At 35.3% G+C, this 21,732-nt stretch overlaps 1 protein-coding gene across 1 annotated transcript in view; it reads left to right on the forward strand.

Annotated features, from left to right (window-relative positions):
• The window catches only part of Med (Smad/Smad4 homolog Medea), a 278,163-nt gene that overhangs the window by 156,067 nt on the left and 100,364 nt on the right, over positions 1 to 21,732 (forward strand). The window contains exon 8 of the mRNA XM_090413229.1: positions 6,444 to 6,647. Within this exon, the coding sequence (XP_090269355.1) occupies positions 6,444 to 6,647 (204 nt within the window). The remainder of the gene's footprint in view (positions 1 to 6,443; positions 6,648 to 21,732) is intronic.

Below are 21,732 nucleotides of genomic sequence, written 5' to 3' on the forward strand. Positions count from 1 at the left end.
ATGAACCAGTGGTGATGAGATTCCCATGGATATAATGGCCTGTATGAGTCATCTTTCTATAAACTGAGAAATGTAGGTTACCATCTGGTTGGCGAAGAATTAGAAGATCTAAAAACGCTAACTACTTATTTGATTCTACTTCTAGGGTAAACGTGATCCTAGGATGAAGTGCGTTTAACTTAGTGAGAAATTGTTGAAGTTCATCCGAAGAGAGCCATTCCATACAGCAAAAATGTCATCGACATAGCTCAGCCAATGAGTAGGTCTGGGAGAAATGTTGTTAAAGATACGTTGTTCAAAATGTTCCATAAAGAAATTGGAGATAGCAGGAGAAAGAGGATTGCCCATTGCTGTTCCTTCAATTTGTTGATACAACTTATTTTTAAAGGAAAAATAACCAGAATGTATTACAAAATCAAACACGTTTACAATGTCTGAAGGAAATTCCTGTCGTAGTAATTCAGTGCCTTCAGAAAGAGGCACATTCGTAAATAAAGAAACAACATCTAAACTGATTGTGATATCAGACACGTCCAAATGAAGATCTAAAATTTTATTTTTGAAATCCAAAGTATTTTTTATATAAGTATCAGTTCTTCTAGTTGAAGCAGAGAGTAAATTTGATAAAAATTTTGAGATTTTGTAAGTGGAGCAACCTATACAATCTACGACTGTAGATTTCTCAAATATAATCTCAAACTTCTCACTTGACCACCAGCTGATATCCTCAGGCGGTAACATGACATCACTAATCCTTTAATCCCATCCCTACTTTCCATCACTATGAACCAAACAGAGGTGAAAAGTAGGGATGGGATTAAAGGATTAGTGATGTCATGTTACCTCCTGGGGATATCAGCTGGTGGTCAGGTGAGAAGTTTGAGATTATCTGATAACATCACCATTAGCCTGGTGCATCAGCTGGTAGCAGTGGCCTCTGAAGGTGGTCAAGGAAATGGTTCAAGTGGGATATTATGAGTAATTTTAGGATGCTATTTTTGTTTAAGAATGGAATTCTGGAAATTGCAGTGAGGCACTGTGGATGATGAACCTATGAGAGTGAGTGAGAGAGAGAGGGTAAGGGAAATGAAGGATTCATTTCCTTTTGATCCAGCAGCTCAATGTGTTGGTCGTCAAGCTGCAAGTTATGTTCAGGGACATCTGACAACAGCAAACTAGGCAACAGGCTATGTTCTGGAAACATTTGAACTGTTGTTGGACCAGCTGAATGATGATAATGAATGAAATACTGAGGAGTTCATTAAACTTGAGGTTGTTTCAGATTATGTAGATAAAACCTGTATATGTAGACATTTGAGTGACAAGCCAGCTGGGTGAGAGGACAGTGAGACCTCAAAAATCTGACCTTGTCATGAGTCAACAGATGCAAAAGTGGTTATCGTCTAGCTTGCTCTGAACTATTGAATATATAGTGTTTGATGGTATCGTTTTAAGTTCAGTCATACCCTGAAGTTACGCGGTAGGTGGGACCAACAAAAAGCGCATAAGTCGAATTCGCGTAACTCGGGTATAATTTTGCATAAAAACATACAAAATATTAGTTAATTGGAACCAAAGGCTTACAAAAACACGTATATTTTTTAAGAAATATAATCATAATTGTAGTTTTTCATACATAAAAAAAGAAAGTTATTTCGATGTCAATGGTTTCATAAAATCTAATAGATTTGTCTAATGGCATAATGTCTTTTTCTTGTCACGCAAAATTTCTTCATAGCAAGCTATTGATGTTTTTATTCCTTACCTTGTGGCTACAATTCATTCCTTGTCAGAATCTGTGTCCTCCGAAATCTGTAAACCTTTCTTTTATGATTGTTCTTACTGTGGATGCCTGTAGATCAAACTTCTTTCAAGCTAGCTCACAAATTTTCAATCCGCCTTCAAAATCCTTAATAATGTTGAGTTTTGTTTCCAAAGTCAATGTTTTTCTTTTCTTGCTAGCTGAAGAAGAATTGGACTTGCTTCTTTTGGACGACATTATTATTTTTTATGTGATAAAATGTTTATCAAGAACATAACATTAAACAATGGCAAGGTTTGTAGACTATAAAAATTGTGTATGAATGGAGACCATGCAAAACATGTCAGTGCTTGTTCACAGCATGTGCGACACTGGCGAATGTGGCTGGCAGCTGAAAGATACGACTAGTGGTGAGGCGTGAAGCGGGACGGGAATACATACATATATGAAACCGCACAACTCCAGATTCGTGTAAGTCGGGGTATAACTGTATATTTTTTTATATATCATATTCCAAGTTAAACCTAAGCTACAATTTATTTTCTGAATCCTAGCTGTTACTGAGTTCGTAGCATCAAAGAATGAACGAAGGACAAACTTGTCGATGCAGGCTTGTTTTTATACCTAAAGTAGTGATATTCCTGGTTGGTGTTTAATTCTTGATTATTTTCTGCATGTGTGGAGAAATCACTTTCAATTTAATTTCTCCACACATCTGTGTAGAATTCCCCCCCCCCCCACACACACACACTTGGTAAATAAGTCACTTATAATACACAGATTATATTCTTGTTTTTGCTCGAAGTATTCTCACAACTAGGGCTGCTGGTATTATAGAGGCTGTTCACTTCACATAAGTTGCCTTAGTATCACATAATGCAAAGCAGAATTCCTTTCAAATGTTTATATTGCTATGCATTATGGGAAGGGTCATGACCCACACTAATTTCAACCTTTATTGTGAACTTCTTAGCAAGACCCAGAAAGATACTGAGATTAAGTCGCCATATTTTTAAAATGCTCTGGATCAGAGATAGTCGAAGAAAATTCTTTCATTTGGTAATTAAGAAAATTATAATAGAAACTATTAAAACAAGAAATTATATTATTGTTTTAATATTATCCCTGACCATAAGCAAACGGAAATGCATGTGGAACATATGACTTCTACGCTCATTTAACCTCGGTATTATCCTGGGTGTAGTTCTCACTGAGAAGACATAAATAAAGATCAAAACTGTTCTGGGTAGTGCTCCTTTCCATAATGCATAGCAATATACACATCCAAAGTGCTTTGCATTATGGGATACTAAGGTAATTGATGTGAAGCCTTTGTATATAAGTGACCTAGTCGTGAAGATACTTTATACACAAACGTTGTTTACTTACAGTATAATATTAAAACTAGAATATACAATTCTTCTGTTATAATTCAGAATATCTGTATCCGCAGTGTTATGTCATCTCTATCATCTCTTATTTTTTTTAAAACTTGGTCATTTTGCCACCTTCATCACATCTTCAATATTTTTTTTGTAGAAAATTCAGTTTCTTTTATAGAACTTTCTTAATATTTCATTGCTCAGTATAATACTCATTTTTATCCTGTACAAAATTAAATTATCAATTTCCATTCCATATCTGTATTCTCTTATAACCTGCATCAGTGTGAAGATATTACTATGAACAGTAACATATTCATTAAGGCTTTTGTCTTATTTTCTGTGTGTTGTCTGCATATACATTTTTACTTATTAGTTAAAATGCTGCATTAGTAATGGCCAATTCTATGTCCCTGAATAGATATGTAACAGGTACTTGCCATTATTATTATTCCCTTTTCTCCACTATCTACTAATGACTTTTATTCCCCAAATGGAGTTAGATAGAGCAAAAATGTCCCTTTTGGGCATTTTAGCACTTTCCAACTTTTGGAGATGAGGGGAAGTCAAACTACCCTAGGCCAATCAGAGATAACTGGTCCAAACTATCAGTGATTTTAAACTGCATACAAGGAAGAGAGTGTGGTAGACAATGCTGCCATCTTGTGTTCCCTAACAGAATATATTATTGTCTGTAGTGTAGTCGATTTTCTTGATTTACAGGATTAAAATCTCTGAGTTTCTAGAAGAAAAAAAGCCCTACTTACCCATGACAGAGATCTACTAACCCAGGAACTGAAGAAAGGCTAGACCACCCAAAAAAAAGGCACTTTCTTTCAGTGGTCTAGATGCAAATGTCATTTCCTACATGGGTCTTTATTTCCTTTCCTCTATTCCTGAAATATTTCCAAAACATTTCTATATGTACACACACACACACACACACACACACACACACACACACACACACGCACACACACACGGTATATATAGTACTTATTTCCTACTCTGTCGCTTAGATTCATGTCAAACTTTATTGAATGAAAGCTACTTGAAAACTCAAATGTTAGTAAATAATTTAGTGACTGAAATTATATATTTACCAGCCATGCTCAGCAAAGACAGAAAATTAAATGACCTTGCAGACAAGGACAGTCACAATCTTTTGTTACCACGAAGGGAACTTCATGGCTGAAGGGAAGGATAGGGTGGTGCACCAAAATTTATATAGGATCACATCATCAGTTCTACTGCAGTACAAGATTTTGTAGAACTTTTTAGAACAGTCTGATTTAAACTAAGATTTATGAAGTAGCCTGAGTTTCTTTCACCTGATGAAATGGTCTTCATGCAGGGCATGTTGTCCTAGTCTGCTTTTTTGTTGTTTGCCTATACCAGATGTATTTCTTATTTTTCTGTTTTTCTAACCAAAGTGGTCTGTCCTGTCCATCCAAAATACCTGGCAGTCTTTGACTGCCTCATGAAGTTGAAGCTTTGTTTAGAGGGTTGTATATGCTGTTCTAATATTGTGTTGTTTTAGGAGGAAGCTGAGTTTATCTGTTTGACGTAAAGATATAATGCTATATATAGTCTATTTGGTGATAGGTTCTTGTTAAGGAATTTGGCAAGGTTTTTCTTGTTTTGTATCCATTTTGTTTGAATGATGCAGTGCAGATCCTGAGAACAAGATTTGCTCTGCCCCGGAGGCTAAAGAAGTTTTAAAAATTATGGTAATGTGAAGTGGTATGTAGGTGTTTGTCTGCCCATGTGTGTTTGTGGGCTTATGGTAGACTGAACACATCGAGGGATCCATCCAGTTGCCTTGTAATGAACATATCCAACAAGGCTAGAGTTGCTTGCTTTTTTCTTTTTTTTTCTTTTTTTTCAATAAGAAAACTACTTTGGAGATGAATATTGTTAAGCTGGATCAACGAGCTCTTTTAACAAATTGAAGGTTTAACAACGGGCTCCCTCCTATAGCTAACTTAGACATGAAATGTTTTAAAACTTTGGCACTTAACTCCCCCTACCCACCCACCTCAAGCTTGAAGCAGAACTGGGGTATATAGACGATGTCTTTGCCATTTGGCCACACATGCTCTAACTTGGTCCTCAACAATATCCGTCCCTAAAGATGGATATTGTTGATATTGATGGATATAAATTCAATGGTAATTAGTTTTACCATTGAATAAAAAAGGAGGGAGACTCTTGCAAGGCATTTGAAATGGGTCTCTCTGGTCTTTAATCTACTCCAAGACCACACACACACACGCGCACAGAGGTAGATTCCTATATGGCACTTTTACATCACCACTCAATTTTTAAAACTTCAGCCTCCAGGTCAAATCATGTTTTGTGCTTAAGACTCGCACTGTACCTGGAACTAGGTCTGCTTACATAATTTGAATGAAATAGATACAGCAGGAAAATAATTAATATTACTCCTATAATTAATGCATAGCAATATACTTGTCCAAAAGGAAGCGTGCTTTACATTATGGGGTACAGAGACAATTTATGTGAAGTTAACAAACAGCCTTTGTATACAAGTGGCCTAGTCATGAAGATATTTCATGTGCAAAATTTATTGGCTTACACTTGGCCAAAGGATTAAACAATTTCTTGGCAAGTATAATTTGCTTTGCAACCAAATGAAAAAACTTTCAACAGAAAAATTCTCACCCAATATCTTATAAAAAAGAAACCTTTTCCTCCAAAGAGAGAGACTATATATACACCATATTTCTGTCCTACATCAAAGGTACAATAGATAAAATTTGGCATTTTCATGATAAAAATGGCAGGGACTCAGCCCGCATCATACTGTACTATCATTTTGCTTTGAGTGTAAGTTCGTACACAGTACAGTTTGGTTGGCTAGGTCCCAGAGTTCCAGTTCCTTATTCATTTGGTATCCTGTTGGAAACCTTACAGTGTGTATGCATTGAGAAGGTGAAGATAGGGCATCGGTTGAGAAGCCTTGGCCACTTATCTGCATGCCTTACAGGGTATGTGAAGGTGACTCAATATGCAATATACTAATCAAATCCATCAGAATTCACCAACTAACTGCAGCATATTTTTGTTGCAAGGTGTGCATTATAATTTGCAGCATATTTCAGTTATTAAAAATGCAATAATGTTTTAGAAACTGCAGTTAAGCACATTTTAAAAGTTGTATAATGGGATAGCTTTTTATCTGTAAATTGCTTCAAACTGAAAACGTGACAGCATTATTTTAAATCACTCTAGAAATGTATGTAAATTTTTAAAAGACAGTTTTGTGTTATTTTTAGGAGCAGTACCTATTACAAATATACAGCTTTCTCAGCCTGCTCAACAATCCATTGGAGTATGTCAGCAACAGACACCACCACAGCAACAGCAACAACCTCCTCCAACATCAGTTCCTGGTACATCAGCTACTGCTGTTGCACAAATAACTAATCAGCCACAAGGGTTCTTCACCCAGGGACAAGAAACATCTACCGTAGGCCCAAGTATGAATTGTATAATATATATAATATAATATTAAGATACATTATATCTTACTTTTAAAGATAGAATATGTATTTAATATTTTCAAAATACTCATCATCATCATCATCATCAAATTCCAGAAATGTATCCTCAAGGAGTATATGAGATATTATGATAGTACTACATGAAAATGTTACATCATTACCAACTTCTGTCAACAATTGTCCTCAAATTAATCTGCTATCTGTCAAGATCCAATATTATCAGATCTTATATTTCTGTTTTCTCAGGACTTTTTTACTATATCAATCCACCTAGATCTTGGTCTCCCTCTGGGTCTTTTTTCTGCTATCCTTGCAAAGAAAACTTGTTTTGCTAACATTGTCAACTTCTTTCCTTATATCCTCATTTTTAATATGATACTGTTATTGGTGCCATCTATTTGCTCCCCCCCCCCTAATCTTTCTCGGGATTCTCATATCTGTGGTGTCCAGTCTTGGATTAAGTGTTTTATTTCTAACATATATCTCGGATCCATAAGTTATCTTGAACACTGCTTTTTATACTGCTCATTTAGTGTTTTGACTTATTTCTCTCTTATTCTGAATAAATTTATTCAGTTGACTGCCTATGATATCAGCTTTTCTAATTTGTTTCCTTATTTAATTTGCCATTTTCCTTGAAATTGTATCTTAGTAAAGAAATTTTAGTTTTATAGGTTCTCTACCTCAGAATGCAATTCATAATTTCAATTTTTGTGCCTATTTTCATTGTCTTTGGATTTTTGTTGTTGATTTTCATACCAAAATTTATTACAACAGTTATTCAAGTTAGACAGTGAATCTTGCACACTTATACTAGATTTATTTAGAATTATAACATTATCTGCATAAAGTGAGGCGCTAAGATTAACATCTTCAATTTTTGACATCAGGCTTAATACCACTTTGCTTCATGTAATCCATATAGATGATGAATAAGAGGGGAAATAATGAACATCCTTGTTTTACATCAAATCCTCTTCCTGTATCTCCTTCATTTCTAACTTCTGAGTAACAGCTTAAATGGAGACTATGTATTTCTCTGTATAATGTTCCATTTGCCACCACCTATATTATTATTATTATTATTATTATATGGGCTCCTCCATGGAGTCTAAAGACTCATTGCAGGAGAACCAAAAATATCCACACAATGCATCATGTCTCTCCTTGAACCCATTAACAGACAAAGCACTAACAACCGACTCTGGCAACCCATTCAATTCATCCACAACTCTCAAAGCAAAAAATCTAGTCCTCTCCCTTCCCCCCCTCCTAACTACACTTTTACTCAACTTCCAGAGATGATCTTTTCTTCTTCCTCCCCCTCTAGCCAAGTGCAGAAACATTTCTCCTGCATCAATCCTATAAAACCCTTTAAGTAACTTAAATGTTTCTATTATGCCTATTATCCAACTTTTGCAGCTCATCATCGTCACGAACCATGGGTTCACTGCCCATTGGTCTCCAATGCCTCCTTCACTATTTTTTTCTACCTTTCTTTGTCCAGTGCACAGTGTTGCAGTTTTTGTACACCCATTCCACACCAGTCCTTTATGTTGTCTATCCATTCTCTGTATGGTCTACATCTTCTGTTCATACCATCCGTAATACCAAACATTAATGTCTTTATCTTCCAGTCCTCACTCATTTTGCAGATGTGTTCAAATAATTGCAGCTTCCATTTTATAATCTTCTGCATTAGATTCTCCTTTGGTTGTATCTTCCAATAGAGCTCTTCATTTGGGACTTCATTTCTGCAGCTAACCCACCCTCAATCTATCCTCATAGGAAACGTTCCACATCCCACTCACCATCTTGGTTGCTTTCCTCTGACTCCTCTAAACCACACTTCTTCATCCCAGACCAGACCTGAGCAAAATAATTTAAATGTGGACATATCAAGGCCTTACACCCTTTGTCCAAAAAAGAAACCGAACTTTTGATAGAAAATAAAACACAGGCTAATTATAATTATTCAAATCATTTATTTCAATCAATATACCCTCCCTCAGCTTCAATACAGCATTTAGCATGATCAATTGATTTGTTAAATGAGTTTTTTATATCGATTTTTGGGATACTGTTGAGGGTCGTGGTTACTGCCGCTTGAATGTTTTCAATGGTGTCATATCACTTTCTTTTCATCGGCAAATGAAGTTAGGGGAAGAGAAAGAAGTCAAGGGTTCTAAATCAGGTGAATACGGTGAGTGATCCAACACACAAACTTGGTTTATGCTCAAAAACTGTCTCACAATGTTCGAACGATGAGATGGTGCATTATCGTGCGAAAGTGACCAGCTGCCTGCATCACGATATTCATGCCATACGCGATGAATTTTCGCTATCAATCGCTTCAAAACTTTGAGATAAAACTCACCATTAACCGTTTAGCCAGGTGGAATGAATTCTTTGTGGATAATGCCCTTGAAATCGTAGAAACAAATCAGCATTGTCTTTACTTTTGACTTCTCCAAGCGACTTTTTTTCGGATGCCCGTCTTCTGGTGGTCTCCACTCTGGCGCTTTGTTTCGGGCTCATACTCAGAACACCACTTTTCATCACCAGTAACGATCATTTTAAGGAAGTTTGGGTTCTTACAAAGCGGTTTTAATGAGGTCCTTGCAGTGTTCAATTCGAACACTTTTTGGTCATCGGTCAACTTGTGGGGAACAAATCGCGAATTCAATTTACTAACGTCCAAACTCTCGGTCAAAATGTTGTGTGTACAGTTGATTTTGGAATCCCCAATTCATCTTCAATCAGTCTCACTGATGATTTCGGGTTTTCTTTGATGAAATCACACACTTTTTTGGATGTTAACTTCATTGTCCAGTTTTTGGACGGCCTGGATTTTCGTCGTCCTCAAGTCTCAAGACCACTTTGAAATCGCTTAAAGCGCTCGTAAACTTGAGTAGGATAAGCATTCATACATTCACCGTAAGCTTTTTGAAGCATTTGATGCGTTTTGGTAAACCTTTTACCGAGTTTAACACAAAAGTCAATTGCAGCTCTCTGTTTGAAACTCATTTTCCGACCGTTCATCAAAACACACTGTCACTCTTAACTATAACGGCTTCTAATGAAACAGATGTCATCAACAGTTGACATAACACTAATGAAGGTTGCCGCTTTCTACAACAGGTGGTTCCACTAGTTTCTTCTATTTTTGAAAAGTTAGTTTCTTTTTGGACAGAGGGTGTATAAAGTAAATAACTTCCTTATCTCTGCTTGTTAGTGTGTTCTTCAATAGCCAAGTAATCTTATAAGATACCTTAGCGACTTTAAACAATATGTTCTCTAAACTTCAAATGACTAACTTCGTCTATTTCTTGAGGTGCAGTTCCATCAATGTGATTCACAGCTTGTAATCTATTTGTCCCAAAATGCATAAGTTTACATTTTTTTCCCCATATTAAATTGACAGCCTATTTTATCAAGGTGATGTGGAGAGCCACAAACTCTCCACATCACCTTGATTCACTATTACTCCATCTAATTTTGTCATCAGCAAATAACTGAATATTTCCTTTCAAGATTATTTCCTATATCATTAATGTACAGTTGAACAGTAGCGGTTCTAGCACTGAACCTTGCGGCACACACCACTAGTCACCAGCTTTCGCCTGGATTCTGCCTCCCCCATATACCACTTTTTGATATCTGTTTAAAGCACTCTAGAAATGTATGTAAATTTTTATAAGCTACCTTAGCAACCTTAACAATATGTCCTCTAAACTTCAAATCGCTGTCTCCCCTTTCAGGAGCAGCAACCCTCTTATCCACATAACCAATTTGATATTCCATCCCCCATTTGTTCTAATTTATGTAAGAGAGTTCCATGTGGTATTCTGTCAAATGCCTTTGCAAAATCGAGCAGAATCATTATGTAGCCAATTCCTTTATCCAACTTAGCTGTCACTCTATCATAAAAAATTAGTAAATTACTAAGGCATGATTGACCCTTCACAAAGCCATGGTGCCTCTCACAGAGTATCATATTCTTATCCGTCTATTCTTGAATTCTCTTTTTGACCAATTTTCCACCACTCCTGAGATACTGATTGGTCTATAATTTGCTACTGCAGTCTTAGAACATATCTTAAGCAAGTGAATTATTTTGCCCTCTTTCCACTCCCTTGAAACTCTACCAGAGCTGACTTAAATTAAACAGCCTAGTCAGAGGCATTGCTAGTTCTTTTGCATTCTGGCAAAACCCGAGCTGATATCCCATCTAATCCTACAGCTGTATTTATAGTGAGATTCTGCAATATCCTAAGAACCTCCAATTCATCCACCTCTGTTCTCATGTAAGTCTCTGTCACAGGATAAACCTCGCTTGTATGACATTTTTTTTTTTTTATCCCATGGTATTATTACACCAGATCATAGAGGTCAAGTTCATGTATTTTATACAGCACCTTTTCTGGGTTGTTATAGAGTTCACATTTGGAAATGTTCATACAGTTTAGCAAATGCATTGGTGATGCTTCCTCGATGTTACAGATTTTGCAGGTGGGGAAGACTTTTATGCCATTGCTAAACTTGATTGGTCTTGTGTGGCCAGTCTTGAGGCGAGAGATCATGGTAGTGGCACTGCGATTAAACTTGGAGTTGATGGTAGCTCCTGGATTTTCTGCTAAGTACCAGTGGTGAGTCATGTCCTGAAGAATTGTTCTTTTTATGTTTTCTTTTTGGGTGGTTTTAAAAAGATCAAAATCTGTGGTATCACTTGATGTTGCGGCCATTTTTGCTACTTTATCTGCAGTTTCGTTTCCCTTTAATCCCACATGGGATGGAATCCATTGGAAGATTATTTCAGAATCCTTATGTAGTTTGTTTATGTTTTTTGCTATGTCTCTAAGTATTTCTTGATGGCTAGTGTAGCAGTTCTTAATAGCTTGAAGGGCTGCTAAGGAATCTGTGAAAAATATAACCTCCTTCGGGTTTTGTTTGTCCAAATATTGCAGTGCTGTGTTAATTGCTATGAATTCTGCATGGTATGAGTTGCATCCAATACTGTTGTTTTTAGTTCTATGTTATGAGAGCCATAGATGAGTACGCCACTCCCAAAATTGCCATTTGGATTTTTGGAGCCATCTGTGTAGATCTTTATTGAGTCAGGTCCATATTTCATTATTTTTGAAAGGGCTAATGATCTCAAGATTTCAGGGTTTTCTAGGCTTTTTTTCTCATGTTTCCCTATTTCAGAGTTGATAACTATATTTTTCCTGTCTTGATTTGGAGGAAATGCTGGGTAGTCGGCTATTTTATTTGGACAATCCAAGGGAATTTTATTTTCTATGATTTCATGCATTGTTGATTTTTTCTTTATTCTGTTTGTTGGTTTCCAGTTCTTAAAAAGTTCACTTGTTCTGTGTAAGGTTGGCTCTTTTTTTCTACAAATTTGGTAAGATTTTCTTGCCACCTAATTTTTAAAGGAACAAGGTTGGATTCGAATTCAGCTATTTTTCCAGGAGTTGTATTCCTTAGTCCACATATGATTTAAGCTGCATTTTTATAAGCTTGTCTAACCTGTTTGTGATGTTTGCATCCAGATAGGTGAAGCATATTCCATTATGGGATGGATAATGGAGGTGTATATGTGACTTTTAAGGTTTTAGCATCGGTTCCCCACTCTTTACCTGAGATACTTTTCATGATATTTAGTCTTCTTTTTGCTCTGACTGCAACATTGTTGATATGTTTATTGAAGCTTAGCGAAGGATCCAGAGTAACTCCAAGGTATTTGGAGTTTTCATTAAATGTAATTAGCTGACTGTTTAGCTTAATCTTTGGTCTCCACTTTGTGAGGTGGTTATTAATAGTAAAAACACAGATTACTGATTTAGTATGGTTAATTTTGATTTTTTGGTTTTCACAGTATGTAGCTAAACTTTCAATGGCTTTGTTTAAGTGGCCTTCTGCTGTTTCTAGGTTGTTATGAGCTGAGAATAGGACCAAATCATCAGCAAACATAGCTATCTTTTGTTTCTTTATTTATATTTTTATGTAAGTCATTTAAGTAGATGGAAAAAAGGAGTGGGCTCAAAATGCTACCTTGCGGGAGTCCCTGTCTTATTTTCACTTTCTTGGAAAAGGTATTATTTACTTTAACTCAAATTGTTCTATTTCTTAGGAAGTCAAAGATCCAGTTAAGAACTTTCCCTTCTATTCCAATATGACAAAGTTTGGAAAAGAGTTTCTGCCTCCACACCTTGTCAAAGGCATTGCTAAAATCTATAAAAGCTGCAATGGTGGATTTGATAGGTTTGGTCTGGAAGTTATCTTGAATTGTCTGGGTTAAGTAGAAAAGTTGATCAGTTGTTGAGTGATTTCTTCTAAAGGCAGCCTGAAAATGTGGTAGTATACTATTTTTGTTTAGATAGTAATTCAAGTTTGGAGTATCATTTTTTCCATTAATTTGCCTGGAATTGAAGTCAGTGATATTGGTCTATAACTTCCTGGTTGGACTTGCGATTTGTTAGGCTTTAAGATTGGTATGATTGTGGCTGTCTTCCAGTCTTTTGGAACTTTTCCTTGTTTTAGGCTATTGTTGTATAGGCGAAGTAGCCAATCTATGCCTAGGGAAGGAAGATGCTTGATCATAATTCCTTGTATGTTACTGGTCCACATGATTTATTTATATCTAGTCTCTCCAAGGCATCTCCCAATTCAGAGATTGTAAATGGATCCCAGAATAGTTTGTTTTGATGTTTTGGGGAGTTTGCAGCATTTTTCTGCTGTCGAGCCTGTTTGGATATTTGATGGTCTTTCCTAGTATTCATCTCTAGTTTGCTTATATTTTGAAAATGAAAGGCCAAGGTATTTGCGATCTCCCTATATCCAATTTTGATATTTCCATCTGGATCTTTCAGCGTGTTAGTCTCACTTGCCTTTGGTAGGTCTCTTTGTAAATTAGCAGTCAGTTTCCAAAGTTTGGTATCTGAAGTTTGGATTTAAGTTGTGGCAAAATTCTTGCCACCTAGTTCTTTGTAATATATTATATTTTTGTTTAATTTCAGCATTTATATTGTACTCGATCCTGGTTTCTGGAGGGCTTCCAATTTTAAAGATGTTAAATAATTCATTTTGTTTAGTTATTTTACTAGCAAGTTCCTGGTGAACCTTTGTGTAGTTTGAAATAACTTTTCTCCTGTAGTCCTTCGGTATACTTTTCTTTGCTGCATTTAGGATAGTATTCTTCCAAGTTAAATAGTCTTTGTCTAAGTCATCATGGTATGTGTAATCTTTCAGCATTTTACTTACTTCATCTTTGTATTTCTCCCAATTTGCCTTCTGGAAGTTCCAATGATATTTTCTTTTTTGGATGGGTCTAGTCATTTTTGGGTTCAGATTGATTAAAATTGGAGTACGGTCACTTCCTACTGGTTCCAAAACAGACCAAATAGCTTTGTCGTGAAGATCAGGAGACACCGCAGTGATATCTAGGGCATCTTTTGTACCATAAGAATGAGACAGATAAGTAGTTCTCCACTGTTCAGAGTTATTTAGTCCTGTTTCATCTAAGAAATTACTCAGGTTTTCTCCTCTTGGGTTTATTTCCTCAGAACTCCATAACAGGTGTTTGCTATTCATATCTCCGAAGATAATGGAGTTTTCTTCAATGAGATGGAATAGGTTGGAAAGATTTGGTCCAGGTTTGTCAGGAGGATGATAACAATTGAATATGTTTAATGGCATTTTACTTGGTTCCAGTATTTGGATTCCTTGTATTTCAGTTCCTTCTGATGCTATGTCTAACTCAACAACTTTATATGACAAGTTTCGGATTAGTGTCAGAAGCCCTTCTCCATTTTGGTCCATAGGCCTATCTTGTCCTATGATTTCATAGTTTTTAATGTTTAGTCTGTTGGTTTGTCATAGTTTGGTTTCCTGGATGCAGATAATATCATCATGTTTGTCAGCTAGTAGTTATAGTTCATTTAGTTTTTTTTTTGCTTGCTGGGGTAACGATACCATTTAAATTACATTGGATGATATTAATATTTTTTGTAATGGGTGGAATGATTAGCTCATTTCCAAATCAAGAGTCGCGTCGGCTTCCCCGTATGCAGTAGCATAAGTATGATCACTGAAATTTGTCTCTATGGTGGGAAAAAGAAGAAATGCTGCTGTCGTTAGATCATCCAGAGGGCACCACGAGGAGGTGACAGTCAGACTTTGCCCTCCAATTGTATGACATACCTTTGCTAAGTGGTTACTAACTCAACTATTATATCTGCTTCTCTTACCTCATGACCATCAGCACTCATTAAGGTTATTCTTCTGTAGTCATTTTTCAACTTATTTGCCACATAGTGAAAGAACTCTTCAGGATTTCCTTTGGCCTGCTTGGGTAGTTTCTTAATTAGATTTTGCCTTCCTTACCACACTAGTCACCTTTTTTGCCTGACCTTTGTACTGTTCATGAGTTTGCTGTTTGCCTTTCTCCATATATGCTCTCCACAACATTTTCCTTTTCTGAAATTCATTCTTAATGATATTGGTTATCCATCTAACTTCTACCTGATTTACACTCTTCTTACCTTCTTCTTCTCTTCCGTCTAAGACGGATTGAGTCTTCCCTTGAGCAGGATCTTTTAGTCTTCTCTATTCCTTGCTGTTTGAAAAAAGTTCCTTATATGTTCTACATCCCGAAATGTTCTTTATTAATTTCAGCCAGGTAATTCTTGCCCTTCCAGGTCTTCTTTTTTCAGTTGGAAAAGTATTGATTAGGACATTAGGAAGTCTGTCTGCGTCCATGCGTACAGTGTGGCCAAACCATCTCAGTTGTTGTTTTCTAATTTTTTTCTGTTATTGTCTTTTTATACAATAATTCTTGTCTGACTGTGCTGTTTGTTTTCTTTTCTATCCAACTTGTTGGATAGAAAAGCTAGAGAATTTCTAGAGAAAAGCTAGAGAATAGAGAAGCTATATTAAATTGTATACTTAGGTATACAGTTTAATATAGCTTCCTCTAGATAACTCTTAACTATCTCCCATGCACTACTTAAAATCTATGACTCAAAAACAGAATGCCAACGAGCGCAGTGTTGGTTTTAGTACTGTTAATGTTATTTTAAAGAGGTTTAGGGAGACAGGTACCTTTTCTCCTGACAGAAAAGAAAATATAGGCAAAAAAGGAAAACTACACTAACTCAAGATCATTTACTAGTTAGAAAAAGCAAAATGAATCCAAGATTGTCTGCTGTAGACTTAAATATTAAATGCTGACTTGGTAACTAGTAGCATTAATGTTTCTGACATGAGAGTCCTTCAAAGATTGTTGGAAGCAGGGAGAACTGCCCATAGACCAAAAAAGAAGAAACAACTGTTGATGAAAGCTATGCAGAAAAGAGGCTCCATCAGGCAAAAGTGTACAAAAATTAGACTTTTGAGAGGTGGAAGAAGATCATATTTTCAGATGAGAGCCATTTCTTTGTCCAAGTAGAGCGAGTACTCTATGTTCATAAATCAGTGACTGAGAAGAAAAACAAGCTCCTAAACACCCAGCTAAAAAGATGTTCTGGGGGTTTACTAAACATATAAACTGGGTTTAACTGGTCGGAGGTTTTTTTATTGTAAAGTAATGGCCTACTACTAGTTTCGACGACTTGACTGTTGGCTTCGTCTGGGCATACAAGGTGACAAAACAGCTTAAGAAAGATCAAAAAACAAGAGACGGATATCAGGTTAAAACATGAACGAATGTTAAATATTATCTAAATTCAAATAAAATGTTACATCAAATGCATGGAGCGTGTATGTTATCAGTCATTGTTATACATGTACGATCTATAATTGATAACATGCACGCTGTATGCTTATTTGACGTAAATAAGCATACAGCGTTATTTGATGTAATGTTTTATTTGAATTTAGATAATATTTAACATTCGTTTATGTTTTAACCTGATATCCTTAGCTTGTTTTTTAATCTTTTTTAAGCTGTTTTGTTGTCACCTTGTATGCCCAAACAAAGCCAGCAGTCAAGTCGGCGAAACTAATAGGCTATTACTTTACAATAAAAAAACCTCCCACCAGTTAAACCCAATTTATGTGTTTTGTATATAATCAGTAGTCAAAAAGAACATTACAATGAATGTTCTGGGGTTGTTTTACATGATAGTCCAGGATCACTTGAGCCTGTTGACAGTATGATGAAAAGTGACCAATACATAAAAATGCTGAAGGAAAAAGTGTTCCCACAGGGGTACAGAATGACAAAGAACTCATCTTCATATAGGATCTTGCTCCATGCCACACTTCAAAAAAAGTGAAAGAATTCCTCAAAAATCGCAACATCAATTGCTTCAGTGGCTAGGTAACTCTCCTGACATTAACCCAATAGAAAATTTATAGGCCATAGTGAAAAAGAGACTTGGAAAAGTAAATTGTGATATAAAGGATAACTTAATACAATCCATTATAAATGTATGGTTTCAAGATGTAGAAATAAGAAAAATGTGTTCTATGTTGGTAGAGTCCATGCCTAAGTGAATTAATGAACTTATTAGTAACAGAGGAGCACATATAAATTATTAGGTAAAGTTGGAGTTTAATTTTTTACTTATTTTCTTCTAAAATTAAAATTTTTCTTTAAAATGTGAGTGTTCAGATTAATTTGTTCACTACTGTATATCCAATCTATATATTAAAGTCAGTCATGGAATAAGATAACAATATATTATATATATTTTATTTTAGTTGGTTAGAATGTTTCAGATTTGCATCCAAAGAATAATGCTTGAGTATATAAAGAAATTTAAATAGTTACTGTAAACATATAAATATATACAACAGATACAAATTCTGTATGCTAAGTAATTCACTTTATCTCTCTAAGGAGATCTGACATTCATATTCTTTGTAATTAGTAAAATTCTAATATTCTATATATGTAACATTTAAATTCTTAGTATATGTTAAAGCACATCTGTAAATACATTCTACAATCAGATAATGAGCTCAAAGAAAATACTATCTCTCACTCTCTCTCTCTCTCTCAGTTAAAATACATTCCTGAGGGATAACATCAAATACTAACAAAACAAACTAAACAAAGCATTCAGCTGAAATTTTTAAACTTTCACTTGACTGTGAACTTCCTGTCTTTATCTTCCTTTTTGTTTTTTCTTTATTTTATTGTCCTTATCTCTCAAATTCCTTAGAATACAATCTGTTAAAAGGTCTCACTTAACTAATAGACTTGTATATTAGTTAAGTGCACAAGTTTCCTTAAACATCTCTTTCTTTCATTTTTCTGAAGTAGGCATGAAGAATAATTGCTCTCAGACAATAGGAATACATTTAATGGAGTAGTTCCAAACTACTCAATAAAAGGAACTTTATTGTAGATTCCACATTGCTCCTTGGAACATATATCACTTACTTCTCATATATGAAGACTTGATACATTATACTGTCTTTCAGTTATTAACTTCACAGTTCCTTCTTGGAGAGTAGTTAAAGATGCATATAGAAAACTTTTCCAAGATTAGAGAATTTGACTTTTTTTTTTTTAGTTTATTCCACCTTTTCGGTTCTTCTATGCTGGCTAGCATTCTTGTTACCTAGCAACAGCTGCTCTACAAACAATTTCTAACACTCATGTCCATTACTGAGATTCAAAGTGAAACTTGAGCAACAACATGGCTTCCATTACTACAGTGCTCGCATGTTGTACAGTAATAGTGTGGCATACAAACACTACTATAAATAAACATACATCTTATATGTACAGTACAGCATTTGTGTGTTATTCCCTAAGGGTTACAATATACAGTGGGCAAGTTTACTGTTCCAATAATACTAATGTATGCAGTTGCTTTAATAAATGAATACACACATATTTTTATGTTATGTTATTGTATAATAAAAATGTATTCCACATTAATGAAATTTACACTCAGGATATATATCGCTTTAAAAAACTAACATAAAAAGTAAAACAGTTATATCAGATTTTTACAACAATATCTGACTAAATACATTTGTCTTAGTAAGTGCATTTTCTTTCAAATTTTCAGGTGTAGAAAATATGTGATAATACCTCTTAATAATGCAGTCACTGGGTACAGAAAGCAAACAATTTATGTAAAACAAATAAAGATATATATATATAGAGAGAGAGAGAGAAATATGTAGACTTTGCCATTTCTTGAGTATGTGACTAAGAGTTTATAAGGCAGAACACTGGAATAAGATGACAATATTTATTTTAATTGATAACACAATTTTTCATCCTAATGCTCACGATTTCTTGTGGCGTATACAAACCAAACTAGTAGATAAAACAGTAAGGACTAACAAAGGTGACAGCTATTATGTAATTATAGAAGAGACTGATGTTATTGAAAAAATTTCTAATTGTATGTTGCACTTCTCAGAACATTGTGCGTGTTTATGCACACATTCACTTGCACATGTTTAGCTAATGAAGGCTAGGATGTATTCAGACAAGTTGATACATGGGTTAATACAGGAATACCTTGTATAGCGCGGTTAATTGGTTCCAAGAAGCGTCTGCACTATGCAAAACCGCGTTGTTCGAGGTCTATTTATAAAGGTTTTCAATTTAATTTGTTTATTACAAAAATTTAGGATAATAAAAATGCTTAAAACTGAAAAAAAATTGTTATTTTTATTAACTAAATAACAAATAAAATCCTTTTAAACTTTATTCAAATTAAGGGGATATTAAATCCCACATTGTTTTAAAACCGAATAAGAAACTCAAAGATTGGAATCAGAGAGTTTCATGCCGAATATAGTAAACTATAAAAGTATCAGCGGTTACTAGCGTGAGCTAATGCAAGTAGTCCTAGTACGTAGTACAATCTCAGGCAACTCGTTGCAAAGGTGGGGAAAGTTCTGATCGCTAATCTTGGTATTTTCCATAATGTAAAAACACATTTCCTAGGAAATGTATGCTGTTATTACATTATGGTGGGAGGTCATTACCCAGACCGGTTTCAGCCTTTTTTGAGGCTTCATCAGTGAGTAACTAGACCAAATAGATACCAAAGGGTATAGCAAAAAGAACTTATATACTCTGCTATACGAGTTGTCAAACAGGTGCAACCATTAAGTTACTTAAATATAAAGAGCCAATAGGCTTCATTTCGGCGATATAAACATTATTCAAATTAAGGGGATATTAAATCCCACATTGTTTTAAAACCGAATAAGAAACTCAAAGATTGGAATCAGAGAGTTTCATGCCGAATATAGTAAACTATAAAAGTATCGGCGGTTACTAGCATGAGCTAATGCAAGTAGTCCTAGTACGTAGTACAATCTCAGGCAACTCATTGCAAAGGTGGGGAAAGTTCTGATCCTTTTTGATCTTTTTTAAGTCCTTTTAAACTGATATAAAAGTTTAGAAAACAAAACAAATATTGCTTCAATTTTAGCTTACAGTAATTTACTTTTTACTAAAGTAGTCTTTTAGTGTTCGTTGAACCATCCTGTATCTCTGTAGCATTTGATGGCATTATTGAGACTTTGTCTCACTTTGATGCTTCTTACCAAATTCGGGTCAGCATTTATGAGAAAATTGGAAGCTTCGTCAATTTTTCTCACAAAAGTTGAAAGGTCAGCAAAGGAAAATTCTTCAACCATGACATCAGTGGAGATCATCTTTGTCTTCTTCTGCTTCATAGGCTCGTTGTTGTTCCAACTCCAAAAGGGTTTCATCATCCAGATCATTTGAATGAGAATCAATACATTCGTTCACATTGCTACTATCTAAACTTGTAAAACCAAGATCTTTGCCCATCTGCACAATTTCTGTTGAGATTTCCTCTTTCTGTGTTGCAAAGGCAACAAAGTCCTTTGAACAATGCGGCAAGATATTATGCCACAGCTCGCATGTTGCTTTGAGTCACCCCTTGCCAAGATTCATAAATATTTTGAATGGCATCTTTTATGTTAAATTTCTTCCAAAAGTCACTCAAAGTCCAAGAATCTTCTTCTGCTGCAGCTTTAATAGCTTGAGCAAAAGTTCGTCTTAAATAGTAAGCCTTGAAAGTGTAGATAACGCCTTGATCCATCGGCTGCAGAATTGATGTTGTGTTTGGAGGGAAGAAAATGAATCTTGACATTTTCATCTAAGTCAGTCAATAGAGTTGGATGTCCTGGTGCATTGTCTAAGAAAAGCAAAATTTTGAAAGGAATATCATTCTTTTTACAATAGCTTTTAACTTCAGGGCAAAAACAAGTTTTAAACCAGTCTTCGAAAATCGAACGAATCACCCACGCTTTTTTATTCGAACGCCAATGAACAGGTAAATTGTTCTTTGTAAAGCCCTTAAGAGCTCTTGGGTTTTCTGCTCTGTACACTAACAGTGGCTTCAATTTTAAATCACCTGATGCATTACCTCCCAGTAAAAGTGTCAATCGGTCTTTTGACACTTTATGCCCAGCTTGTGTGTTTTCCTTCTCTGCTAGAAATGTGCGCGATGGCATTCTTTTCCAGAACAAGCCGGTCTCGTCGGCGTTAAAAATTTGATTCATTGGGAATTGATTCAATTCCCAATGAATTGAAGGAGCAATAAGCTCCTTCAATTCATTGGGAAATAATTCTGCAGTTTTAGTGTCAGCACTTGCACTTTCACCTTGGATTCTTACATTATGGAATCCCATACGCTTTTTGAAATTGTAGAACCACCTGTGACTTGCTATAAAAGTTCGGTGTTGTACCTCCTTCATTTTCACTTTCATTTTCTTTTATTTTGTCATATAGACTTGTTGCTTTTGCCTGGATTATCATTTGACTCAAAGGATTCTTTTTCTGATTACAATCTTCAACACAGATGGCGCTCCATATTTTCCATTGTAGAAGATCAATTTCTCATGATCACTTTGACATATAAGAAAAAGTGCTCATTCCATGTTGTTTAATCTTTTCTTTGCTCAGAATAATTGTTCGTACAGATGACTCATTCATTGAATGCTCACATGCTATTTTAGCAAACGAAGCACCATTCTCATGACATTTTATAATTTCAAGTTTCTTCTCTGATGTCAACCACTTGCGTTTTTTTTTGTTACTCCAACA

This window comes from Typopeltis vanoorti, chromosome 23, assembly GCF_054136105.1.
Source record: "Typopeltis vanoorti isolate ZY-2024b chromosome 23, IOZ_Tvanoo_1.0, whole genome shotgun sequence".
NCBI lineage: Eukaryota > Metazoa > Arthropoda > Arachnida > Uropygi > Thelyphonidae > Typopeltis > Typopeltis vanoorti.